This window comes from Giraffa tippelskirchi, chromosome 12, assembly GCF_054371585.1.
Source record: "Giraffa tippelskirchi isolate mGirTip1 chromosome 12, T2T-mGirTip1v1.2.pri, whole genome shotgun sequence".
Classification (NCBI taxonomy): domain Eukaryota; kingdom Metazoa; phylum Chordata; class Mammalia; order Artiodactyla; family Giraffidae; genus Giraffa; species Giraffa tippelskirchi.
Genome location: NC_137286.1, coordinates 147,594,482 through 147,622,481, shown reverse-complemented (window position 1 = coordinate 147,622,481; position 28,000 = coordinate 147,594,482). Strand labels below are relative to the sequence as shown.

Here is a 28,000-nt window from a genome sequence, read left to right as displayed (position 1 = left end):
GGCTCCAGTTCTGAAGACATAAAGACGCTGCGGCCCGTGGGCTGAATGAGGGTACCCGGCAGCTTCACCTGGCCGACCAGGCAGCCGATATCTGTAGGTGAAGCTGGGCGGGGGGCAGACGGTCAACTACAGGCCAGGGGGTACTGGGGTCTGGGTTCCCCTGGCCCCTCTTCCCTGGGAAGGCGTGGCCATCAGCTGCTGTCTTCCCCTTTTTTGTTTCCAGTAAATGAACCTGATAAAGGTGGCCTGAAACTCAGCACGTTCCACTTTTTGTTACTGAAATTTCTATCAGGGGTACTTTCATCAGGCTGTAAATGGCTCTCATCGGCCACAGAGGAATGTAAACGTCTGTCTGCGCTGCGGGGCACGGCTGTGTGTGACCCCGAGGGAACCGAGGTCTTGTGCCCCGTGGCCCACCTGGTGGGGGGCTCCGCCCAGACGCGCGGGCCGTGCCTGGGGCGTGCAGAAGGTGCTCAGGCCAGGCACTCTGTGCCGCATCTGAGAATGTTAGCTTCAAACGGTCCAGACTTACCCCCATCCCCCACCCCCCACCCCCATCAAAAAACAATTCTGCTTCTGTTCTGCTCCTTTCCAGTGAAAACAAGTTTATTCATTTTTTTCCGGGAGCTGTTTGCCCTCGTGTTTGTGCATTCATGGCCTGTTTACTTGCTGCCCGAAGCTGCAGTTGCTGGTGACGTCACTCACGGGTGTAGGTTTGAATGGACGAAAGGCCACGATGGCAGATGTGCCCCGAGACTCTGGAGCGCCGGGCTGCCTGGCTGGGGGCCCGTGGCCTCTCCTCTGCAGGCAGGCCCTAGATCTCAGCCTGAGGGCCGCGTGGATTCTTCCCCCAAGAAAGGGAGCCGGCCGCTGGTCAGGATGTGTCGTCGGTGGGAGATTGACCCACAGTCTGGAGGCCGAGGCTGTTGAGGCCCCCGGGGTCTGTGTCCGCTGATGGAAGACGGTTCAGGTCACTGGCTAGGGGGTGGCGGTGGGTCAGAATATGTTCCCCTTTTTTTCTTTAAATCCTTTTTTTTTCCCCATATGATGATAAACAAGTCTTTCACGGCTCCTATTTTTAATACATTTCCAAGTTCTTGCATCATCCTTAAGTATAAAAACAGAGTTTCAGATTCCTGAAGGTGTATCTTTTTCACTATACTCATAAGTATGTTTCCTATTCAGTGGTATTTTAGAGGGGGTTTGAGTTGTGCTTGGCATAATTTCAGATTTCCAGAAAATGCTCATTTCAATTTCAATAATAAAAACAAAATGAATCAAACTGTAAAATATAAAAGACCTGATAGAAACTCTTAAATATTTAAATATCCGAAGGAAAGAATATTTGAAATGTTATGTAACAACAAGATATTTGGGGATGGTTATATTTTGAATAAATTGTTATTCAACATTCTTTTCACTTTATAGGTAGGTAGGTTTAGTCACTAAGTCATGTCCAACTCTTGTGACCCCATGCACTGTAGCCCACCAGGCTCCTCCATCCATGGGATTCTCCAAGCAAGAATACTGGAGTGGGTTGCCATGTCCTTCTCCAGGGGATCTTCCACAGTCAGGGATTGAACCCGGGTCTCCTGCATTGTAGGCAGACTCTTTACTGACAAGCCACCAGGAAAAGCCTTTATAGGAAAACTATAGTATTTAGGTTTGATAGTTTCCACTTTATGAGAAAAGTATAGTATTTAGGCTTGAGAACTTCACCTAGACATGGTATTAACATTTTTATAGTATACCTAAATATACAGCCAAGGAAAGAATTGTACCATTCATAGCATAGTTGGAATTTTAATACAAGTTCTATCATTTGGCCCAAAAACATTTATTGTTTTCGGGGGCAGACACATAATACTTAGAGTCGCATTTTGCAATGACCCAAGAAAGAGAAGAGATTTGGACCCTTTTTGAGTTGCAGATCTAATGTATGTAACTTCTTTTTGAGTTGAAAGAGCAGTACTGTAGGATATATTTAGTTATAATCCGATTTATTCGATTCTGCTATGTTATTCATGAAACATCAAATAGACGTGTAAGGAAAGCCGCTTCCAGAAGAGCGTGGTGGCTTCATAAGTGACTTTATGACTTGCTCCCTCCTTCTCAGGAGGGTCTGTAACCGGATATGACTTGCTCCCTCCTTCTCAGGAGGGTCTGTAACAGGGTAGCAGGCTGTAAGTGGATGGGATCAGATCTCGAAAGCACACAGGCTTGCAGGTAATTTTCCAAAGGGCTTCCTGTGAGTCTCGAGGTGTAACCCGTAGAGGGAAAGGCAGGGTAACTCACAAATTTACCCTTCCCCCCCCGCCCCTCGTGTTCCAGGGCCACAACGTCTCTGTCACCCTCACTCAGCCCCACCATTGAGACTGAGAAGCAGCTGCGTCTGAGGGAGTGACCCAGGCCACATTCTGATAAAACGTCATTTCCAGAAACGGGCAAGGGCCGGGTTTGGTCGTGCGATGCTGACCATTCTCAGGAGGCCACTCGTGTGAGGTGACAAAGGGCTCCTTTTCTCCTGGGCTTCGGAGAGTCCTGAGTCCCTTTTGTGCTCCTTGAGAAGATGTTATCCCGCTTTTCTGCCTCTGAGAACTGACACCAACCCGGGGGTTTTGGTTTCCGTTGACCTCATCAGAGCTTCGTGAAGGACTTGAACAGGCACGCGCTGAGTACCGGGTGCGAGATGGTCCAGGCGCGCCAAGCAGAGATCCCCCATCTGCAGGGTTCCGTGTCCTGGGGGAGTTTACAAAGAGCTGATGGCCGCGTGTAAAGGTTTAGATTCCAGGACCCAAAAGGAGTCCTCCTCCCTCCTCCCCGAGTCCCTCCCGTCTGTTATTTGCAGAAAGGGGCAGCGATGTCCCCGGTGCTGCAGTGACGAAACTTCTGGGAGAAGTTAAGGATTATCCTTTCTCGCCGATTAGCTCCGAGGTGGCTGGCAAGTCATGGAGGCTCCCTCATCTGGTTTTACCTAGAAAAGACCTCACGTTTCAAAGTTTATAAGAGAAGAGTCTGGGCTTCCCAGGTGGCTCAGCAATAAAGAATCCACCTGCCAGTGCAGGAGACATGGGTTCGGTCTCTGAGTCAGGAAGAGCCCCTGGAGGAGGAAATGGCAACTCACTCTAGTATTCTTGCCTGGAGAATTCCATGGACAGAGGAGCCTGGCGGGCTACAGGCCATGGGGTCACAAAGAGTCGGACACGACTGAGCGACTGAGCACGCACACAGGCAGGAGACGGGTCCGCGGACAATTTAGGGGCCTTTTTGCCTTTTGGGTCTTTTGAGTTGAAGCAAGTGCTTAGTCGCTCAGTTGTGTCCCACTCTTTGCGATCCCATGGACTGCAGCCTACCAGGCTCCTCGGTTCACGGGGATTTTCCAGGCCAGAATCCTGGAATGGGTTGCTCTGCCCTCCTCCAGGGGGATCTTCCCAACACAGGGATCGAGCCCAGGTCTCCCGAATTGCAGGCGGATTCTTTACCATCTGAGCCACCAGAGAGTTGGAGCAGAATCAGTATTATTTATCCTGTCATGCTGGAAAAGTCTTGCCTTGAAAGAGTAGCTTATAGGATCCACACATCAGGCTTTCAAATAACAAACAGGAAAGGAATGAATACTTAAGTATTAGGACATAAAGCCAGTGCAGGCTGTTCACTGTGAAGTTCATGCGAATTGCTGTGGATAATTGGGAAGTGGGGGGGTGGGATTTGAAGTGTGTTAACAAACAGTCTGGGCTTCCCTGGTGGCTCAGCTGGTAAAGAATCCACCTGCAATGCAGGAGATCCAGGTTCGAGCCCAGGGTCAGGAAGATCCCCTGGAGAAGGGAGTGGCAACCCACTCCAGTGTTCTTGCCTGGAGAATCCCATGGACAGAGGAGCCTGGTGGACTGCAGTCCTTGGGCTCACAAGGAGTCGGACACGACTGAAGTGACTAACACGCACACGCACACGCACACACAGTCTAGGACACCTGGTTGCTCTCTTTGGTGATTAAGGTCTCATGTGCAGGATTAAACTCAAGCTAGAGAAGGAGAGACGCCTTTTATTAACCCCAGCCTCATGTGAACACTTGGTTGTCTCATCCTGTTTCCTGTTGTGTCATTAACATCAAGTTGCAACTTGATGCCAGGAAATGTCTTTAATCTCAAGCATTTGGGATGAGATGATTTTAATTGTGGAGATGATGAGCTCACCTCCAGAAGGTTCTAGGTCTTCCACAAGTCAGGCTGGTCAGGTCACTGACGGCAGTTGTTCGTCCTGGGGACTCCGTGCTTCCGTATTTTCCTTGGGAGTTATTTTTGTTTTCCACTTGCAAAGTTTAAGTAACCGTTTTTCTTAGAATCCTTGGCTTACTTGTTATCACACCCAACCTTACTCTTTTTTTGTATATCCTAAGACTGTTTTTGCTTTTAGTGAAGTGGGGAGATACTGAATTATCAGGTTGTCTTTTCTAGGAATTTCTCATGTAACTGAAAAGTGTGTTTCCTACCATCATTCTCTGTTTGACATAAGAAGTCTGTAGGACATGTTTGGGCTCACTAGAGGGTTTAGCTCTTTTTTAATCGTGTTTGCTACTAGAAATATAAATGTTTATTTTGAGAAGTATAATGTTTCGGTTTTGTCATGCAAACAAGTGTCTGTGCTGCCCCTTATTCAGATCTCCCTGAAAAGACTAAACCGTGTGTACCTGCTACTTGGGTTTGCTTTGTGTTTGGTGCAGTGCTGTTCGCCGAAGCCCTGGGAGACCCCGTTCCCTCCCAGGGAGGAGGCCTACCTGAGCCCCACACGGAACTCTTGTCTACATCCAAACCCAAATAATCAGAAGAAATCACTTTAAAAAGCCGTGAGTCAGAACATGCTCCAGAATGCTGTTTGAGTTTTTTTTTTTTTTTTTGCCAGAGCACATTTCCCTGATTTATTTCTGAAACCTTCTCGACCCACCGCTCACCACATTTTCCATCGCGGTGTTTGGAATCTTGGAGGCCAGCTCGGTGGTGGTGTGACGTATGTCCTAGTCTGAGGCTTGGCAGCTCCCCTACTTGTCTCAAGGACAGAGTTTTTCAGTAATGTGTTTCCTTTTTCTTTCTTTCTCTAAAAAACAGAGCGAATTGGAGGTGGGTCTTTGCTGACAACACTTGTGCCCATCTGCATTCGGGTTGATCTTTTAAATAGAAGAGAAAGGGCGGAATTAGCCCTGGTCCCCAGGGAGTTACAGGAACTGACAAAGGACTGTATCTGTCACGTGGATGGCATTTGTCACCTGTGACAGAGTGAAAAGAAGGTGGGCGTGGCTGGGATGTGTGACGTGCCATGTAGAACAGCTTTAGTCTTTCTGCTGAAACTTTTTTTTTTTTTTTAATTCAAGTAGCTCTCCATCGATGCTTCTGTGAATGGGTCTCTTTACACAGCAGTGTCTAAGCTACAGAGCAGTACAGCGTGTAATTCTACGACCAGTTCAATGTGCGTCAGTAAGTTTCCACTGTTTCTAGACGCATTACCTCCAGGAGCAGAGTCCGGATTAGCGCATGTTGCTCTGTGATTTTATTCATGGGCAGCCCGTGGTTCTGGCCTCATTTGCTCCTCACATTACCCCTGCACCCCCTCAGCTCAGAGAACGTCTCACATCATAGTGATCGGCGCTGTGGAGAGATCAGAAAATTAATCATTTGTTCTTTGCCTCTAGTAGGATTAACGTAGATGCTGGAATCCATCGTTAATATTTATAAAGTTGAGGGGTGATGATCTAGAAGATTTTTTTTTTCTAGTTGGCTAAACCAGGCTAATTTTCAGAGGGAGGAGTGATTTTAAGCTTCCCTGGTGGCTCAGACAGTAAAGAATCCGCCTGCAATTCGGGAGACCTGGGTTTGATCCCTGGGTCAGGAAGATCCCCTGGAGAAGGGAAAGGCTACCCACTCCAGTATTTTGCTGGGAAAGTCCCCATGGACAGAGAAGCCTGGCAGGCTGCAGTCCATGGGATTGCAAAGAGTCGAACATGACTGAGCTACTAACACTTTCACTTTCATAAGTTAATAAATACAAGGCAACAGTGGACTCAGGTCCTAGGTCCCAGCTCCTGCTTCTGGCCCCTTCCTGGGATGCAGGATGCGGGATACGGGATGTGGGATGCAGGATACGGGATGTGGGATGCAGGATGTGGCTTGCAGGATGGAGCGACAGGACTGAGGGTGGTTCTGGATGCTCGCCTGACTGCAGAGAGGCTGCTTGCTCAGCACATTTGAACCCTGTATCCCAAGCATCTCCCCTGAGCTGTCCCTGCACCTTCCTCCTGCCGGTCCCCTCCTGAGGATCCTGAGTCAGGATTCCTGCTGGAGCACATTCATGAGGATTGCCTTGTAAGTCGGGGGTGAATGTCAGGGGTTTTAGCAGTAGGTGACGTGGGCGGCCTGGACCGATGTTCTGGGGGGCCGTGTGGAGGCTTCCTGCCCTGACAGAGGTGTTCCGGGGCCGCTGTTGTCTGACCCAGCGGGAGACAGCTGGCACCCACGTGGTGCCGCTGTGTTGGTCCAGGACACATCTACACGCTTGGGTACATCTGCGTTTGAAGCACCGCACGCCTCTCGCCCAGACGCCCGTCTCTGAGCTGGCGCCTGTCCCCGTGTTGGCCTCAGCCTGCCCACATCCTCCTCACGTGCTGTGGGCACACCCCGCCCCCCGTGATGGCGCGTGCGGTGTGTGCGCGCGTCCTTGTGGCTCCCCTGGCCACGTGCGGGACCACGCCCCTGCCCTTGCCCTCCCCTTGGAAGCCTGGGGCTGCCCAGCCGTCGGCCCAGCGCCTTGGGGAGCTCTGCTCCTCGCTGTCCCCACGTCTGGTTGTGTCCCTGTGCGTGTGCCCTGGGAAGAGCTCCTTCTCCCTTCGCTGTGACCACAGCTGAGCATCCTTCAGAACGCAGGCATCTGCAGAGGGCAGCGCACCTGTGAAACAGGTAGTTGCTTCCCTGCCGGGAAAACAGCCGTCCTGTGACTCCCATTCCGGTGGGAACCACCTTCCTCAACTTCCCATCTTCCTGCGACCTCCCGGAGGCGCTGCTTGAGAGCAGAGTTGGGAAGAAGGCCAAACGGTCCCCGGGAATGAACACACGGCTCACTTCCTGCCTTCTAGCAGCTCTCATCCTTCCTGACGCTAATGCTTGGAAATTAAAGTTCTGACAGTTGTGCGGCGTGTGCTTCAGAGAAATGACGCATTCAGCTTGGTTAGAACTGACGGAGTTCTGATAGTAGGAGTTCTTCCATAGCCATAAAACATCCTTAAAACAGAGCGAAACTGTCCACGGCCCTGTGAATCCGCAGATGGTAAAGGAAAGTAAGTTTTTCAGCGAGTATTAACCCTCATTTATATGACTGTGTGTTTAGAGTTTGAGGGGTTAGAGAACTTACTTGCTTAGCTGTTTTCAAGGTAATGGGGTTGAGTGTTAACACGAGATGATTTAGCCACATTTAGCTAATCATTAGTATAAAGATAAACTCTAAATGGAACTCTTTCTGTAAGTGTGACCCACAGGGTCGTGACTAAGTCTGCAGTGGCCACGGGACTCTGCCCACAGTCAGGGCCGGATTGGCACAATGCAGACTCATTCAGGGGGAGACTCAGTTCAGGTGGTTCAGTCGCTCCGTCGTGTTCGACTCCCGTGACCCGTGGACCGCAGCACGCCAGGCTTCCCTGTCTCGCACCATCTTCTGGAGTGTGCTCAAATTCATGTCCATCGAGTCGGTGATGCCATCCAACCATCTCATCCTCTGCCGCCCCCTTCTCCTCTTGCCCTCAGTCTTTCCCAGCAGCAGGGTCTTTTCCAGTGACTTGGCTCTTCCCATCAGGTGGCCAAAGGATTGGAGTGTCAGCATCAGCCTCAGCCCGTCCAATGAATATTCAGAGTTGATCTCCTTTAGGATGGGCTGGTTTGATCTCCGGCAGCCCAAGGGGCTCTCGAGAGTCTTCCCCAAACCGCAGTTTGTAAGCATCAATCCTTGGGTGGCTCAGGTGGATTTTGACAGTTGCTTGTGTAACTAACGGATGCAAGCCCTTGAGTTCTCAGTTGAGAACTTGAAATAGGTGGAGCCACATCTTTGCTTTGGAGGAACTCTGGGCCCTGTTCTCCATTACACTTCATGTTCTGAGTCGTTTACGTGTTAGGTTTCATAAGAGACATAAGCCTTTTTAAATATAATAAAACAAAGTGGCACTGTGTCAAAATACCACATTGTTGGGAACTTGTGAAAAAGTCATGAAAAATGACAGTGTTTATGATGTGGGCAGACATCGCGCGTCTATGCCAGCTCTGGTTTGGGCACCGCCTGGCTACAGGGCAGGTGCTCACTCTCGGCCGTGGGACACCCTGGACATTTCCGTCTCACTGGGATTAGCCCTCAGAACTCAAGGTGAACAAAAAACAGTAGATGTGCAAAGAAGTAAATCTGGGAATATGAACCGGTCATTAGAATTGTACGTGATTTTAGAATAATATGCAGAGATGCTGGTTAAGTAACTTACAGCCTCGCAGGACGACGCAGTTTTGTTTACGATGGCGCGTGACCCACCAGGCACTCGTAAGGAGGGACACTCAAGCTGGCGCTTTCGTTTAAGAGCCAACAGGCTTAAGAAGAAAAGAGGCGGTGTGCTGTGACATGTCAGTCTCCCCTGACACGTGTGTCCCCTGAAGAAGGAGCAAACACATCCGGTAGAAGTAGCTGAGGGAATGTGGACAATGTTGAGGAAGTTTAGTCTTTCAGCCCGGAAGGGAGGAAGCTCTCGGAGCTGGTGGGCATCCTGCCAGGTAAACCCCCCGGGGAGTCGTCGGCAGAGGAAGGGAGTGTGGAACGGGAGATTTTGGAATCTAGGGTCATTTTAGGAACAGGGAATATTCATTGGAAGGACTGATGTTGAAGCTGAAACTCCAGTACTTTGGCCACCTAATGCGAAGAGCTGACTCATTTGCAAAGACCCTGATGCTGGGAAAGATTGAGGGCAGGAGGAGAAGGGGATGACAGAGGATGAGATGGTTGGATGGCATCACCGACTCAATGGGCATGAGTTTGAGTACACTCCCGAAGTTGATGATGGACAGGGGAGCCTGGCGTGCTGCAGTCCATGGGGTCGCAAATAGTCGGACACAACTGAGCGACTGACCCGAACTGAACGAGGAACAGGGTAGATGATCCATGAGAAGGGTTTCCTTGTGGGGGCAGATGTGTGGACTTGTTACTGCTCCCCCTTTCTTACTATGACACATTTGCGTAATACACGTGGTGAGGTTTTCATTGCCTCCGCAGCCCTGCGAGGAAGGCAGTGCTTCCTCCCCCTACGCCCTGCCCCACCACCATCCACATGAAGGTCTGAGCCCCGGGCGGTGAGGGGGCTGTGGCTAGGTCACACGGCCTCTCCCCCCACTGAGGGGAGAATCCTGGCTAGTTTTCTTGCATTGAAAATATGACCCTCCCTTGGTGGATCTCAGCAACACACTGTAAATCCATCAGCCCTGCTTCCAGGGACACCAAAGGGGAGTTTCACCCATCGAGTGAGTAAATGTTTGCTTCCCTAAGAGGATCGTTTCCTGCAAAGTAACAAAAGACGGTGAAGAGGGGCCCTTGCCTCCCCACCCAGGGTGGCTCTGTGCCCAGTAGCCCACTGACGCGTCTCCTTCCTCTTGCAGAGTGAAGACCTGTCTGGCTTCATCCCTGTGACGACACGCATCACAGAAAACTTGGGAAGAAGATGCTCAGCATTTTTTTTAAAAACACATCGGAAGCTGCTTGCCATTTCCTTTTGGATCTGAGCGACTGCCGCGTGTGGATGCGCCTGTGACCCAGTGAGACGTGGATGCGCCCGTCCCCCCGGTCTCGGGGGAGTGCAGTCATCCTCCTTGTGCTGTTTGTGTTTTGGTTTCCGACAACATGAGTGGAAGGAGTGACTCACAAGAAGATTGGACAGTCTTGGTTGTGGCCAGTGTCTTTGTTTCTCCTCGCCCTTGTTTTGACGCAGCAGATGTACCCGCAGCATGCTAGGAGATTCTCCCAGCTCTCGTTCAAGTGGTAAAATCTGGTGTTTACGGACATCCGCTCAAAACTACCACCGTCCTACCTCAGTTCAGGTGAAGCCGGGTCGGCATGGTTGGTGGGGGGGTCCCCCTCTGCTGGCTGAGTCTCCAGCGTGGTCATCTGCCTTATCCCCCGGCCCCGGACACAGCTGCTCATCGAAGTCCAGCCCAGGGAACTATGTGTTGACTCCCACACAGAGCCCCGTGTGGGACTGATGTCTCTCCATGGAGATGCAACTCGAGATTGGACTCTGAAGATGGATGGAAAAATAATAATTATTATATGTAACTGAAGCAGGCTACTTTTGCAAATCATCAACTGTACGGGGTTGGGGAGGGTGGGAGGGGCGGGGTGTGGGAAGGCTGGGGTGGGGGGTGGGGGGTGAGTATCTCTTTTTACCTTTAAGAGACTTGTTCAAGCTTCTCTCTGTAGATGTTTATGTAGGCACTTCAGATTGCAGACGCCTTTGATCCTATTGACAAGCTCAAACGTCTCTGCTGTCCTTAATCTTGAGCTTGCATTTCTCTAACCAAAAATTCATGTAGGCACGCGAGCCGTTCCAAGACAGCGGTCAAGGGTTTGGCAGGTCTCTTCTAAAATGTGTTATCTTGATGACAATGTGCTCGTGTCCGGCCACGAGGCTGCCCCAAACAACAACAAAGACACAGAAAGACAGAAAAAAAACGAAAAGGAATTGATAAAGAAGGCATCCTGGGACACAGAGGAAGCAAAGCGATCTCACAGTACATGTCACTTGTCGGAGAAATTCCCGACAAGGCGACCCCTCTTCTGTGTGTTTTCAGTGTTCTGGAAAGATCCGTGTGTGGCGATCACCGAGGGCGTCCCTAGAAACCGCCGCCCTTGACCTGCAGAGTGTCAGGTCATCTCCGCGCCCCCTTGACACGCGGCCGAGGGGGCTGTAGGCGCCCCCATGGGCCGATGCTCAGTGCCTCTTCTCTGAGAGCCCTATAGACGTTACGCAAATTCGTGGGCGATACGAATTGGGGTTTTTTTGGGGGGGGGTGGTAGGGGGAGAAAAAAATATATATATAAATATATAGATATATATCAGTATAGAGTAATGCATTCATAAAATGAGGCTTTTCTAGAGGAAGACCAAAAAGATTCAATGTCTTAAACCTATATTTAATCGCAATGCAAACGTCTTTCTCCTTCCACGCTGACCTTTCAGAACAGAGGATTGTATCGCAAGACAAAGTTGAATGTAAAGTGACCGCCCTGAACGTTTCTCAAGTCTCGCTTTTCTGGAATCACACAGCACAACCGTGCACAGACCATCGATGTTGGTTTGAAGGTCATTTTCAGTGTGTAATATAGAGAGACTTTGTGAAAAAGATGTATAAAGTGTCCTAAAGTTTTGGTTTGGTTCTGGGACTCGGGATGGATGGAGTTGCTATGGAAACTGCCCGTCCCCGCAGGACTGACTGTGGACCCTGCCGGATGCAGCGTCAGACTCCCCTTCCCTCACGTGGTCCTGCCACCCGCCCCGTGGTCATGTTCCTCCTGCCGCTTCACATGAGCGACATAAAGAAGTTGATAATATACTAAATTTTCTTCTATCCTGTACATTTCAAAAAATAAAAAAGGCATATGCAATATTTACATTTTTAATTTAGTTTACAGAATGGAACCAAAATGTATAAATGTTATGTTTGTTAAAACTTCACAATGTATATTGGGTCTTTGTACATTTTGCCTGACTTACCTTAAATTTAAAATATTTTTTGCTATATAAACTTTAACAGTTATTAAACAGTGTTTTCTTTTTGGGGGTATGTATTGTTTCTGGAGATCAAGATGTTAAATATATTTCTTGCTATCGTGATATGGCAAAAGACTGACTTCTGCTGTCTTCCACTGTCTCTGCTGTACATAAGGACCGACATGGCACTGCTGGAAACCAGACTCCACGGAACTAGACTAGTGCATTGTATTTAGTCTGTATTGATCATGGATGCTCTCCTTAATAGCCATATGCAATACAATAAAATACATTATTTATGAAATGAAGACCGCCTGCACGATGCTTTTTCCTGTGTGGATAATGAATTTGACATCAAGCCATTCTGCTGGTGTTCGGAGTCATTAAGTAAATATTTGGCTCTTTAAAAACGTTTTGTTACATCTTCATTTAATAGTTGTATTCTGGAAACTAGGAAATACGCCCCATGCCACAACGTGTATGAAAAGTCAATGTATTAAGAAAACAACAACAAAAATACTCACTTTACCAAGCGTAGAATCATTGCAGGCATACCGGATGCTGTTTTGTTTTGTTATTTTCTTTGTTTATTGCCTTGATATTTTTCTGTTATTTTATTTATTTTCTTGGCTGTGCAGCGTGAGGGATCTTAGTTTTCCCCATCAGGGATCTAACCCCCGCCCCCTGCAGTGGAAGCTCAGAGTCCCAACCGCTGGACAACCAGGGGAGTCCTGGATGCTGTTTTAAATGCTGTGCAAGTATTAACGTCCTCGTGGTTCCTAATAACCTTCGGTGGTGAGAATCGCCATCCTACTTCATAGACAAGCAGACTGAGGCACAAACCGGTTAAAGGACTTCCTGGGGTGGGGGCCACAGAGCTCACGATGGGCGGAACCAGGACTCGGGTGCAGCAGCGCACCCCCCGAGTCCGTACCTGTGTGCCTGTTGCGGCCTGAGTCCCGAGATGCAGGTTTCGGACAGACAGCATCCAGGGCGTGGGCTGGTCACAGCACCGGAGGCAGGAGGTACAGAAAACAGGAAAAGCACCTCTAGTGATTTTTATCAAGGACAACTTGACCTCCTTGTTAGAAATCACTTTTTTTATACATCCTCTTTACTGGCATTATATCAATGGAAATGCAATAACGTGGGTGTCATCTCTTTTGAACAAATAAGATCAGAGCAATGTGGAAGGTGATTTTTGAATGATGGCTTTTAAATCTCAAGCCCTGTAAGCCCCGTGGGGCATCTGGGAGCTTGGTGATGACATGCGGCCTGTTGGTGCCCATACTGGTTGTTCTGGGGGTTCCCATTAGTTACCTAGAAGATGGCTTGATCTGCAGGGTTTGATGCCCCTGAAATCTGTTATGTTAGTGATGAGAGGACTGTCATTTTAGGGGAGGCATATAAGGCAAGAATCAGAGAGTGTCTTTACCCATAAACGTTAACTGTAAGTAAAGAAGTGAGGGGTTTTTATCAAGGTCCTGTGGAAGCTGGAAGTATTCACCAGAAACCAATTTCTGAACTTGGAGAATGCTAGATTACAGGGCATCCCAAGATGGAGGCTAAAGGCTCCCCACATTGATTGGGGAGAGCTTGATTCTCAGCTGTTCGTGGGCAGCGTGGAAGATGTGGATTGGCATCTTCAAGGATGACAGCACCTGTGAGCTCCCCGGCAGGATCATAGCTGGTCCGTCTCAAAGCCCCAAGTCCCACGTTAAAGGTCACTTGGCAAGTTTGCAGGCTGCTCGGGCCGGCTGTTCACTGCTTTGTGTGTCTAACCCTGAGCTGTGTTAGTGTTGACTTCCTCGTCCATTCCACCCTTCAGGGCCACCGGTTGAAAGACAAAGGGGGTCATGGCCTGTTTAGATCTCGAGGGCACTGGGTCCATCGCCCCTCCTTTAAACAGTGCGTGTGATCAGTCAGTGCGATCCCAGATCACCAGGTTGTGGGTTTTCTCCACGGTTGGACGGCGTCATCGGCTCAGTGTATTTTCCTCATCCGTGGGTCTAATGGTCATTATCGCATTGTTGTGATCTTGTTACGATGACCATCATCGTAGTAAGGCCCAGGCTGTCCAAACCAAGCGAAACACACGAGTCATGACCCCCATTCTCACAGGGTATGAGCACTTCCGGGCTGGGGAGCGGAGATTGGCACCTCCGTTACAGTAACTGAAGATAAGCTTCTAATCAAGTTGCCAGCTCTCTCACCGTGTTTTCCATCTGCCGCCTCCCTCCACTGTTTGGCGAGGCCAGAGGATACCCTGAAACCATCACACCCACAGCAACTTTACAAGAGTAGAGATTTGTTTTATAAGTGTCGCGCCGGGCGTGAGAAAACGTTGTCCCCCTTAAAAATCGAGAGAGAGGCCAGGTTGTTAGTAATTTACAAGAGCATCACACAGCAAAAACCCAGGAAAGGCTCTACCTTTACAAAATTCTTTTATGGATTTTGTGGTCGCAGCCCTCTCAGACCCCTTGCAAGGGATGGAGGAGCCCTGGGCTGGGACCCAGCCAGGAGCTACCTGAGGGACCCCCTGGTCCCTTCTCGTGCAGGAGTCCTGTCCTGGCAGAACCAGCAGATGCCACCTGGCTGTGCCCAGCATCCTCTTCCATCGGGGAGCTGAACCTGGTGGTGGGGTTTACCCCGAGCCCCATGGCCGGCCTGGGCTCCTCTGTCTCCCCTTCTGGGCGGAGGGGAGCAGGGACCCCCACCCCGGGCCTGCAGCCCTCCCACCACCCTTTGAGTGTCCCCTGAAGAGGCCCAGCAGCCGCCAGGCTTTGCAGGATCCGTGGGAGATGTCAGCTCCTCTGCGGCGGGCAACCGAGATTTGTTTCCCGCTCTCAAAGCAGACCTCCCGTCTGGTTTAGTTTTTGAAAACACTCAGCTCCAGGCTGGCGGACCTCGCTTCCTGCTTTCATCCACTCGGCCTGGACCAAGGACGTCCGGCCAGCGGCCGGGGCAGCCCTTCCAGGGCAGCACCTAGAGACGCGCAGAGGCCCGGCGACCTCGTCCGCTCCCTCTCCTCTGGGTTGCTCACTAAGTTCGGTGACTTTTGCAGACTCTCCTGAAGGACAGTGAGTCCCGCTGGGGCCACGGGGACATAGTGGGAAAATAGTGCATCTGCCTCCAGCTCAAGCCCGCCCTCACTTACCGGGGTGTGCAGGCTGGCGGCTCCTGGGGGGCCCCCAGGGTTTGCAGGAACTCTGGAGTCGCTCTGGTGACGGCCCCTGGCTGGCCTCCTCCAAAGGGTCCTTGGATCCTGGAGGAAGCTTTCCACCGCAAATTTTTCCAGTTAGCAAGCAAAGCCACTCCCTGACCCCTCCCACCGCTCAACCTTCTTGCACGCAGATTCCCCTCAGTCAAAGGGATGCTTGCCTCCTGCTCAACGTTTTCTCCTGATCACCGGGAGGCACCCAGGTGTGGCTCGAGTAAATACCTGCCCCCCGAGGGCAGCACGCAGCCGGGCAGGACAGCTGGGCAGGGCGCTCTCTGCACCCAGGGTGGCTCACCCGGTGACTCAGGCGGGAAGCAGGGCCAGGCGGCGGCTCCGGGCAGAGGCTCCAGGGTGCTGGTTGGTTCGGTTCTTCTGGGAAAGGGGTTTCACACTCCACATTCTTTCTGTGGGGGCTTCCCAGGTGGTAGAGAACCCGCCTGCGGATGCAGGAGACACAGGAGATGTGGGTTCGATCCCTGAGTCCGGAAGATCGCCTGGTATAGAACATGGCAACCCACTCCAGTATTCCTGCCTGGAGAAACGAGGGGCCTGGTGGGACACGGCTGAGTGACTAACCACAGCGCAGCGAATACCTCTCCTAGGCACCCGCCTGTAGCAGGCACAGGTCAGTTCAGTTCAGTCGCTCTGTCGTGTCCGACTCTTTGTGACCCCATGGACTGCAGCAGGCACAGGTCTTTCATAAAATTCCCTAATTTTATGTTAAATGACAAGCATGGAGATAAGTCAGATAAGAATCACTGGAGATGCTTCCCCCAATTCCCTAAACAACATTCTGTGAGACGGACGATCGTATCAACCAGCAACTCGTTTGGTTTCTGGAGCTGCCCATGGCCAAGTTCTCATAGGGCCCCGTGTCCGCCCCTGAGAGGTGATGGGGGGCCCGGCTCATCAGGAGACGGCGTGTGTGTCTCCTCTCCCTACCCGGGCCTGGCTGTGACCCGCTGTGTCTGGGAGGACATGGAGCCAACGGCAGGCAGCAGGCCTGGTCCCCCGCGAGCCTGGCGGCTTCTGCCCGCTCTCCCGGGGGAGCAGGCCCAGGCTGGTCTCCTGGCTGATGGGGGAGCCCGTGGAGCAGACACCGGTCCGGCCGGTTGTCCCCACCCCGGACGAGAGCCCAGGCTAGACGAGGAGTCACTCCGCTGACTCACAGGCTCAGGGCCTGCCCTTCAGAGCAGAGGGAGAGGTGTGTCCACCCCGGGCATCCCTGCTGGCTCTGTGGGCGGCGTCGGGGGGCAGGACGGTCTCCTCCTGCACTTTCTCCAGCAATCCCCCCAACCCTGACCCCACCCTCGGTTACCACTGCGCTTCCCTTTCCTCCGCCCCCCAGCCCGTCCTCCCGCAGTGGTCCCACATGCCTCTCCATCCATATTACAGAGTCCAGCGGTCAGCCTGGAAAGTCCACACACACCTCACCTCCTGACCCAGGGGACCCCGCAATCAGGGCCTCCTACAGGGGACACCCGCCCTCCCCCTCCTGCCCCCCACCCCGGCTCCCCGTCACATCTGCGCTGTCTCTTCCCAGGTCGGGCCTGTCAGTGCTTCGTTACTCCTTTCTTTGTTGTTGATTCCCTGCCACCCCCAGGATGCCCACCAGGGTTTTCTCATGCTCCCCCAGTTCGGCCACCCCCCCAGCACCCTTTCTCAGCACGGGAAGGGGGACCCCGTTTCCACACGGTCGCGTCCCCCGTGCAGAACACCCGCCCTCCCGCCTCCTGCCTCAGCTGGACAACCAGCGGGTGAGCCGACCCTGCTCCAGGACTGGGACGACGTGCCCATTTGTTTGAGTCACTCTCAGTCTAGCTGGGGTGAGAAAGTCAGCGAGCCCCCCTCGGGCCTCAAGTAGAGAGCAAAGACCAGTGGAGGCCGGATGCTGGAGCCCCCGGAGCTGCTCTGTAGAGTCACAGAGAGCTCTTGAGAGAGAACCTGTCAGCTCCGTCTTGGAAGGAAGATGGACTCCCCCTCTTCCGGGTGGAGCAGGGCAGACCCACGGTGACCACAGGCCCCGCTGGCCGGTGATGGACCTGCAGCACCTTCTCCGCGGGCTGGTCACGGACGAGACCCTCCGGCCTGCGGCCATCCTCACACGGCTTTCCTGAGAACACGATGGGGGTGCTGGGGGGAGAGCTGCCCCTGTTTCCCCAGGAGTGGGAGTTCAGAAGCGTGTGCTCGGACCGCGCGGAGCGCATCAGGCTGCACACCTCCGCACGCACGGGGCTGCCTCCCCCGGGCTCCAGCCTCCCAGCTGGCCTCCTCCTCCTCCAGCCCTCCCTGCATCCTCTGCCCTCTGACCCTCGTGGACCCCAGCGTGCCTTCTGTGACCTCCTGGGTCTGTGTTTCCCTCCTCTGCGACCTCCTTCTTGGCCTCTGCTCCCGCCTCTCTGCAGCTGCTCCCCAGCCCACAAGCCAGGATCGCACACGGACAGGCCTGCAGGCTGCCTCCTTCTGGATTTCTTGTTGTTCAGTCGTTCTGTCTTATCCTCTGAGTCTTTGAAAAACCCCATGGACTGCGGCTCGCCAGGCTTCCCTGTCCATCACCAACTCCCAGAGCTTGCTCAAACTCATGTCCATCGAGTCGATGATGCCACCCAACCATCTCATCCTCTGTCACCCCCTTCTCCTCCTGGTTTTCTGAATGGCGTCCTAAATCTAACATGCCTACAAGTGTATCCCTGTCTTCCCTGAAAACCAGTTCCACCTCCTGACCGTTTCCTATCAGTCAGTGAGGCTGACACTTCCTTCTGATAGCCCCCGTGGCCCTCCCCACTCCCATCCATTTCTGTCTTTGGGGTCTCACCCAGCTTCATCCCTTCCTTCCCCAACACGTCACTAATTCCACCTGCTCCACTGGGCAATCTGCTCCAGCCTGTCTCCCGTCCCCACCCTGTGTGGCTGCAGATTCATCATTCTGACGCTCAGCTCAGATCACGTCAGTGCTGATGCACAGACCCTCAGGAGATCCCTCTTGGTACCCAGCAGAGTCCAAGCTCTTCTCCTTAGGGTTCCAGGCCCTCACAATTCAGCCCCATCTGCAGCTTCTCATCTGAGGATCCCAGGGGCTGTGTGGTCCATGGACAAGAAGAAATCAGGAGCGCCCCTTACACATTTACGTGTAGGGAGCAACCCGCTCCCTCCCCACAACAGATGTATATGTTTAGAAAATTGACTCAGAATAAGAGTATGGAAGTAACTGGTTTTCTAACTCAGGGATAGTCCTTGTGGAAGTGTGAACATTTTCTAGAAGAGTGGATGGGGCAGTCCTCCGTGGGTGTGGAGAAGTGAACAGCTTGAGGGGAGCTTCAGCCTTTCAAGGGGCCGGCCTCTCCCAGGCCAAAACTTTGCCCCTGTGCCGCTGGAGCTCAGAGGATGTGAACGTTTGGGTCTTCAGAATCATTTGCGGACTGGTGGGTTGATGTGAAGAGGCCGTTCTGTAGGGTCTGGGGTTTTGATAAATGACGTTCGTGGCCAGTTTGCTCAGCAGCTACACTTTGCTCTCTGCTCTGGCAGGTCTGTTCTTGGGTGATAGGATTATGTGTGACTCAGACAAACATCGTAAGCACGCATCATCTCTTTTTGGCCATTTGGATTTAATAAAGCTATGCATAAGAAAACTAGATGTTTGTTTAGACCATCTAACCAGCTGATATTGGCCTTTTGAGAAGTTCTCTCCCTGAATTCTTTCGTTCATTGAAAATTATGTTAAACCTCATAACGTGCACATTCATAGGTGTGGAGACATGAAGGGGAATAAAATCACAGTTTGTGTTGGGGTTGAAGGGGCGGCAGGTCCAGCGTTCCCTCCCCGACCCAACGCATCTTAATGGAAAAGGACGGACATTGCTCCCCAAACCCACTTCCTACCCCATCAGCAGCAAATGCAAGGGTCTCCTGACTCTAGTAAGTCAGACGCTTCATATCTTACTTGGTACTTAGGTGTGCCATCCTGGATTGGTGTCAGAAGGGCGGACACACAGGGCAGCAGGCGGAGACTGGCTTTACGTCCACCCTTTCCTCTCCCTCCAGCTTCCTCATGCTCTCCCTCCATCTGTCTCGCTCTCTCCCCCGCTCCTGTTCCCAGCTCTCTCTCTTCCTATGTGATCTTTCAATCATGCAGATTTGACCTAACGCTGCCTGCTGCCTCGGAGCCCCTGACCTCCCCTTCCCCTGACGGCGCCTCTCCAGGTGCTCCCCAGAACCGCCCAGGCCCCCACCCAGCCTCTGGCTGCTCCCCCGCTGCCCCCGCTCGCCGCTCCTGCTGCCATTCAGTTCACTCTTCATTAGGAAGCATCGTGCCCCTGTTAAGAACACAGGTCAGATGTGTCCCCACATCACTTGGAGGCAAAGTCTACGTCCTGGAAACCTTTCCAGCTCCATCGCTGGCTCTGCCTCCCCGCCCCCGACTCCAGCCCTGCGTCTCCCGAAGTCTCCCTACAGGGGCTGGTGCCTGTGGACACCTCCCTCTGCCCACCGCGGAGGGCAGCTCACCTGGTCGTCTGTTGGAGGGACGTCTGTCTGAGCTGAGCCCCCACCCGTCCTCCGCCACCCTGAGCCCCCGCTGCCCCAGAGGGGCTCCCTCTCACGTCTTCAGGCACCCTGCTCCCCCCTGCCCCCCAACTTCCCCACTGGGCTTCCTGGAGTTGGCTCCTGGGTGAAGGACTTGAACCCAGATCTTTGCCTCAGGGACAAAGATTGGAGGTGGGAGACTGAGATATTTTCTCAGTCCGTGCTTCCCTGGCTACTATTTAAAATGAAAACTTGAACATTGCCTCAATACTTCATATGTGCTTTCCTGTCTTGCTTTTTCTCGCTTGTCCCTCTTCCCAAGACCATGTGTTTCCCTGATTGATCTCATGTGCTGGCCATCTTTCCTACAAGAAGGTAAGTGACCCACGGTAGTGAGGTCTGCCTTGTTCACACCTGCTCTCCAGACCCTAGAAGAAGGGTGCCCTGCATACAGTAGACATTCAATAAATGCTCTGTGAATCTTCCATCCTGGCAAAGTGGGACCGTCTCAAACAGGTGTAACGTCACAGGCTCTTGGAGTTGGAAGGAGCCTCAAGAGTGCTTGAATCCTTTTTCTCGGTGCAGAAATCCTGGGTAATCGATGAACTCCGTCCCCTTGCGTTATTTTGGGGTTAGGGACTTGAAACGGCACACAGCCTGTTCCTCTGCTGGAGAGCCCCAGCTCCAGTCCACAGACATTTCTAAGAGAATGCCGATGCCCATGCAGGCCTCAGTGGATGTAGGCAAGTTCTCAGGCTGCCAGCCCAGGACTCCAAGAGGTGCCAGCCAAGGGGCAGAGCTAATGCAGGATGAATGAGCCGGAGGGTTGAGACTGGAGACTGATGGGTCCTCCAGACCATAGCAGGCCCTGCCTCTGGACTGACTACATTTCCTTATTAAATAAACTAGTTTGGTACAGGGTTTCTGACACCCTAACCGACTCACGCTAACTATGTGGGTTGGTGGAGGGGTGTATACTGTAGACATATACTCAAAGCATAAGTCAACAGTGATGGAATTTCTGCAGGTACTTTGTGTTTAGGGGTGAATGAGAGCACCCCTAAACGCTCATTACAATGAATCTTGACCCTCATTCATCTCTTTTGAATTTTATAAATAGACGCTGATCTTCCCGACCTAAGGATGGTCAAGCAGATTCTTTCCCACTTGAACCACCTGGGAATCCCAAGTAGGGAAACAGAGTAGCTCTATTTTCAGTAAATCAACTGGATTTCCTTATTTCTACTGCTGTCTACTTCCACATGTTACATAAATTTGGGAGTAATCTGCTCTTTGGCTTAGAAACTGAATTGCCTTTGTTACAGATGACTAATTAGCCTTATATTTTGCATTGTTGAATTTAAATCGCCTGACCCTTGATTTTATAGGGAACAAAGTTCTCTAAAATCACAAAGAAAGACGTATCCTTAACATCATCCAAGAGGTTTATGGATACAGTCCAAATTGTAATTCAGAACTGAAAAGGATGTATTAGGCTAAACTATCTAAAACCTAAGGCAGTAACTACGACTTAACTTTGTTATCCTGTGGCAGATTCATGAACCACATGTGCGTAACGAGGAAGTCCTGGCATTACGGTGTATCTGAAGCACCACTACAAATCTTCAATTTAAAAACGTGATATTATAATATTGGAAGTGGCAAATTGAGGATGCACAGTCAGAGACTGGAGCAGGTGAGGATGCACAGTCAGAGACTGGAGCTGCCGGAAGCTGAGTCTGTTGTACAGTTTTGCAAGGTGAGAGTTCAGGTTTCCATGGTTTTCAAACTTTGAGCCACTATGATTCCCTAAAAATACATCATCTGCTGCTGCTGCTAAGTCTCTTCAGTCATGTCTGACTCTGTGCGACCCCATAGACGGCAGCCCACCAGGCTTCCTCATCCCTGGGATTCTCCAGGCAAGAACACTGGAGTGGGTTGCCATTTCCTTCTCCAATGCATGAAAGTAAAAAGTGAAAGTGAAGTCCCTCAGTCGTGTCCGACTCTTAGCGACCCCCTGGACTGCAGCTCACCAGGCCCTTCTCGTCCATGGGATTTTCCAGGCAAGAGTACTGGAGTGGGGCGCCACATCATCTAGACAAGTCAGTTTATTCTTTTTTTTTTTTCACTTTTTAAAAATATTAGGGTATAGTTGGTTTACAATGTTGTGTTAGTTTCTGCCGTACAACGAAGTGAATCAGCTATATGTAGTCCCTCTATTCGTGAAATGTGAGTTGTTTGTGAATTTTCCAGACACAAATTTTCTACACAAAAAGAAAGGAACAGACTTGTGGATGAGATGCCTACAGATTCAGGAAGAGATGGACGCCCTTCCAGCAATTTCTACAACTCAACTCCCTTAAACTACACTGCATGCTCGTCTTTGGGGGCGGGGGGTGGGGAGGGAGTGATGGATGAATTTTGAAAAGCTGCGTTGAGGTGTGTCTCCTCCAGCACGATGCCAGTGAGGGCGGCCAGGGTCCTGGGGCAGACTCGGGAGAGGTTTAATCCTTGAACCCTGCGTGAGGGAGGCAGGGGCCCCGCGGGGCGGCAGGCATGCAGGGCCTTTGCCGAACCCTGGCAGCCTGCAGGCATTCCTGATCGGGGAAAACACTTTAATTAATATGTAAAACAGCAGTGGGAAGGGCAGCCAGGTTAATTTCCAAACCACATCACTGCGGGCTGCATTCCGGTTGTGAAACCCGGGGACCCTTCCTGGGGTTGCAGTTAAAGGCACAGAGGTGCTTTTGTAAGTGTGGGAGCCGCCTCCGAGGTGCCCGGGGCCCTTTGATCTGCCCCCACCGTGGCATTCCTCTTCCTGTGCTCAGCAGCGTGGCCTCGGCCGGCCGGGCAGGCTGTTGTTTCTAATCTGCAGCACGCCCTCTGCTCTCTCCCACCGGCCGCTGGCAGTTGTCCGGGACCAGCCTGAAAGCGCGTTGATGGGGGAGAGTGGCGGCCTTTCTTGCCCTGTCCTGCGGCCTGCTTTCCTCTGCTGCTGCCTCTGCCTGCGGGATGTGTGGAGGGGGCCCTCCTTGCCTGGGCTGAGGCCGGAGCTCCTTTCCCAGACTGAGGTCTCCAACCCCGGGCGGAGTGTGTCAAGTCCCATGCTGAGCATCACGTGGCCTCTCCAGGGAGAGGTGTGTGAAGGAGCTGGAGCCTTCCCTGGCTTGGACTGGCCCTGCTTCCCCTGGCGCTGGACCACTTAACCCTATTAAAGAACAGGCGCAGCTGAGACGCGTGGGCCTGTGGACGCGCGTGCCCTCCTGGCTGGGCCAGCTCTCTGGCACGTCTGTAGGCCGCCCTCCTCTGAGGCTCCCCCTGAAAGGAGAAGCCTGTGCACAAGTGATGCTCTCTACTTAACCTCTCAGTATCCGGTCAAGTACCCCGTCCTGCCCGCTGGATGCCATGCATCTCCAAAATCAGATAGGGACGTTTTCTTGGGTCATGGACATCTTTTAATAATTAAAGCTCCCCCCAGGAAGAAAACCACATTTTTGCCTGTATGCAGAATTTGCCCCCGTCTTCCTATTTTCCACACAGCCCGGTTCAGCCCAGTTAAGGCGTCTCCACCAGGTCTCTGGCCCGTCTCCTTGGTCACCGCTGCCACCGATTCCACTGGCCACCTGGCTCTTGTCTGGATGGTTACTCTCACCGCCCCCCAGCCCTGGCACTGGTTAGCTTCCCATCCAAGATCCTGGCAGGTGTCTTGCCTTGAGCCCCAGAGCCCCCCGAGGGCCGTTACGATGAAGCCCCAGCACCAGCTTGGCAGCACGGCCGGCTCCTCGAGTCCCTCCCCTCCTCTGGGCATGCCAAGCGCCTCGGGTTTTCCCACACTTGGCCACCCTGCCCTCCTGATCTCCCCACACGTCCCGTCGGCCCCGTGTGAGTCCCCGATTTGTCTGACATGCGGGCCTTTCTCACTCCCTCTGGGAATTCCTGGCTCCGGGGGACTCACGTGCTCCCTGGAGCACCACCCGGTCAGCCTCCCATGCCGCCCAGTGTGGTCACTGGTGGCTGAGCGCCTTCTGCCCTCGACCTTGGGCTTCTGCAGTCACCGTTTCTGTCGTCTGGGTCCTCCTCACTGACCGGCCAGGGCAGGGGCAGCCTCAGCCTGGGGCAGCTTCAGGTTTCCACGGGAAGGACTGTTGTGGGTCGGAGGGGTGGTGAGCTGGGGAGGGCGCTTATCCTGAAGCTGAATTTCCTGTCAAGGACTGCATGCCATGCCGCGTGAAGTCCCTTCAGTTGTGTCCGACTTTGAGACCCGATGGACTGTAGCCTGCCAGGCTCTTCTGTCCATGGGATTCTCCAGGCAAGAATATTACAGTGGATTGCTATGCCCTCCTCCAGGGGATCTTCGCAACTCAAGAATCAAACTCGCATCTCTCAACGTCCCCTGCATCGGCAGGCAGGTTCTTTACCACTAGCGCCACCTGGGGAGCCTGGCAAGGACTATGTTCTAGCTTATATCCAGTATATATCTGGGGTGGCTTGAGGGCTGGAGATTATACAGGTCAAGAGCTAAGGCCCCAAGCCCGACCCTGCAACTGTTACCCAACTGGTCGCCCAGACCTACACCTGGGCCTGGTTCTGCAGCCTGGCTCAGAGTCCACCCCACGGGACAGCTCTCTGTCCACCTGCATTCAGAATCCTAGGGAGAGGAAGGAACGTGGGGTGAGCAAAATGCTGCACGTATCCATGTGTCTTGAGCTGGGCTAGGTACTCAATCTCAGGGAGCCTCGTCTCACTTATCCAGCCAGTTGGTTCAATAATACTACATCTCAGGGTCATTGTGGGGGTTAGAAATATCACCCCAGTTGGTTCAGTAATACTACATCTCAGGGTCATTGTGGAGATTAGAAATATCACCTGCTTAAAACATTCAGCACATTGCCTGCCACGTAACGTATGTGGAATAAAAGCGGGATGTTGAGGGAAGATGGCTTCCTTCCAGGACCACACCTCGCCTGGGAACGGTGGGGCCTTAGATGTCTGGGGAGGGGACAGAGTGGAGGTCTGTTGGGGACTGGCCCACCCTCACCATCACTGGTCCTCACCCATCTCTTGCTCCTTGACCAGTGGCCACAGCCTGTCCATTCGCGTGAAGGCGGAGGGTCTCCATGGGGAAATGAGGCTTACATTTAAGGTTCATTCACCTGATTAGCACCCAGCAAGATCTGCATCCCTCTGGTCAGAGATGCTGGGGCTCAGAGAGGCTCCTTCCTGCTGCTAAGGTTCATTTTTGTGTGGTTCTGCTATTTCTTCCTTGTTGAAGTTTTCTCTAAGACTTCAAGGAGGTCTGCAAGAAGGCTGTGAGGCTGAATTTTCCCTCTTGTCGCTGATGATGCCAACTTTGTACCTCTTTCTCACAGGTCTCCCCTCCGAGCTCCAACCTGGAGAGCGTCTCTGTGGAGCTTATATTAGGGTAATTAGGGTCCCCCCTTGTTTAGGGGGCCTTTGCTACTTGGCATGGACTCCCATCCGTCACAGTAACCCAGAGGCTTATAGTAATAATAATTGTGGTTTGCAGAGTACTTAGGTGCTGGCCTTGAAGCCTCTCAGAGCCTTTGAGGTAGGGGTCCCGATTTGCAGCCGTGGAGACGGCTTGATGAGATGAATGTCTCACCGGAAAGCCAGCTCCCCACCCCCAGCCAGTGGTGCCCTCAGGGTCCCCTCAGACCCGGCTGGCTTTCTTCCTCCCAGAACCGGGAGCGTTCAGCTGATGTTGTTGTTGTTCCAAATTGGATTACACATAAGTTCTCTCTCCCTCCAACATTCAGCAAGCTTCCTGGCAGTCACTGAGGACTCCTGGCCTAATTGTTGCCACGGGTGATTTTCTCAGATCGCTGCCCTGGGCCCAGGGCCATCGCGCCGATTTACCACGCTCAAGAGATGCCTTGTTAGAGCACAGGTGACCTCAGGTCATCCACCCTTGATCCACCTCCCGCTCTGAGCCCCAGATTAAACTTAGGAGTTGCTTAAGGCAAGGTGGACCCTTCTCATTCCTCCGGGAGGGGCAGTCAGCCTGAGCTCCCGGGGTGAGTGGCTCTGCTTGTCTCTGCCTTCGCCCCAGACCAGAGCCATCTGGGGGCCGGCTGCGGCTTCTGCGCCAACGTCACGGGTGATCGCCAAGGACTTAGAATAGCCTGGAGGTTAAAATGCTGGACTTCAGATCCCAAGGGGTCCCACTGCCCTGTCCTACTCTATCAGAACACTTAGCACCCACTTCCTTTCTTAGCAGATAGATTTATGTACTTGAGTTACATTTTTTTTTTTTAACACCAAAAGTGTTTTGTATTGGGATATAGCTGATGAGCACTGTTGTGATAGTTTCAGGTAAACAGTGAAGGAACTCAGACATATACCTGTATCCATTCTCCCCCAAACTCCCTTTCCATCTAGGCTGGCACATAACGAGGAGCAGAGTTCCATGTGTTATACAACAGATCTCTGTTGGTTATCCATTGTAAGTACAGCAATGTGTACGTGACCGTCCCAAAGTCTTCAACTATTCCCTTCCCCTGGCAACCGTGAGTTCATTTTCTAAGTCTGTCAGTTTGAGTTACATTTTAATGGTTAGAAAAGTAAAAAATGATCGATTTGGAGGGCCCTGTATGGTTTTATGGTGGCTTCCCAGATGGCCCTCGTGGTAAAGAACCCTCCTGCCAATGCAGGAACCACGGGTTCAATCCCTGGGTTCGGGAAGATCCCTGGAGGAGAAAATGGCAACCGACTCCAGTATTCTTGCCTAGAGAATCCCATGGACAGAAGAACCTGGCAGGCTGCAGTCCATAGGGTCGCAAAGAGTTGGACATGACTAAAGTGACTTAGCACGCACACATGGTTTTATACCTCCCCTGCAATTCTGCTGTCAGGTTCGGAATCAAGTGAACGAAAGAATGAGTAAATGAACGAAAGCTCGGAACCTAAAGAAATTAAGCACTTGAGTAGAGAAATGATGATAAAATATGTAATTGAATTTCTGCATAGGGTCAATTGCTGCTACTGATGCTAAGTCGCTTCAGTCGTGTCCGACTCTGTGCGACCCCATAGACGGCAGCCCACCAGGCTCCACCGTCCGTGAGATTCTCCAGGCAAGAACACTGGAGTGGGTTGCCATTTCCTTCTCCAGTGCATGAAAGGGAAAAGTGAAAGTGAAGTCGCTCAGTCGTGTCCGACCCTTAGCAACCCCCTGGACTGCAGCCCACCAGGCTCCTCCATCCATGGGATTTTCCAGGCAAGAGTACTGGAGTGGGGTGCCATTGCCTTCTCCAATAGGGTCAATTAGAGCTTCTTAAAAGCTTGGGGCAAATTGGAAAGCATTCACAATTTATGGAGAAAATAAATCACACATTTTCAAACATCTGACACCATATATTAACTATCTGAGATTTTAAATGTCTCTACTGAAAAGAGAACACCCCCCACCCCGCCCACTGTTGGTAGGAATGTAATGTACATTGGCAAAGCCATCATGGAAAACAGTATGGAGATTCCTTAAAGAACGAAAAATAGGATTATTCTATAGTTCAGCAATTCCACTCCTGGGCATATATCCTGAGAACACTCTGATTTGAAGATACACGCACCCCAGTGTCACAGCAGCCAAAACCTAAATGCAACCTGGAGGTCCATCGACAGAGGAGTGGGTGAAGAAGATGTAGTACATATACATCCATATATACAGCGGAATATTGCTAGGCCATAAAAATGGTGAAGTAATGCCATTTGCAGCAACATGGATGGACCTAGAGATGATCATACTAAGTATAGTAAGTCAGACAGAGAAAGGTAAATATATGCTATCACTTATGTATGGAACCTATAAAAATGATACAAGGGAACTTACTTACAAAATAGAAACAGACTCACAGACATAAAAAACAAACTTCAGGTTACCAAAGGGGAAAGTGTGTGCAGGTATAAATGTGCTGCTTGGGATTAGCAGATACATGATTACATATGAAAGATAAACAGCAAGGAACTGTATAGCCAGGGAACTGTATTCAATATCTTGTAATAAACCTTTGTTGCATTATACATTACAGTAATACAGGCTGAGGGCAAGAGGAGAAGGGGGCAACAGAGGAGGAGATGGCTGGATGGCATCACCAACTCAATGGACATGAGTTTGAGCAAACTCCGGGAGATAGTGAAGGACAGGGAAGCCTGGCATGCTTCAGTCTGTGGGGTCACGAAGAGTTGGACATGACTGAGCAACTGAACACAACAATAAATCCTAATGGAAAATTAGAATATACGTACACATATAATTGAATCACTGTGCTATACACCAGCGGAGAGGGCAGTGGCACCCCACTCCAGTACTCTTGCCTGGAAAATCCCATGGACGGAGGAGCCTGGTAGGCTACAGTCCACGGGGTCGCTAAGAGTCGGACACAACTGAGCGACTTCACTTTCACTTTTCCCTTTCATACATTGGAGAAGGAAATGGCAACCCACTCCAGTGTTCTTGCCTGGAGAATCCC

General features: G+C 51.8%; 1 protein-coding gene across 1 annotated transcript in view; it reads left to right on the top strand.

Annotated features, from left to right (window-relative positions):
- Positions 1 to 12,081, top strand: part of IRS2 (insulin receptor substrate 2) — a 30,318-nt gene extending 18,237 nt beyond the window's left edge. The window contains exon 2 of the mRNA XM_081546713.1: positions 9,666 to 12,081. Within this exon, the coding sequence (XP_081402839.1) occupies positions 9,666 to 9,670 (5 nt within the window). The 3' untranslated portion in view covers positions 9,671 to 12,081. The remainder of the gene's footprint in view (positions 1 to 9,665) is intronic.
- The last annotated feature ends 15,919 nt before the right edge of the window (positions 12,082 to 28,000 follow it).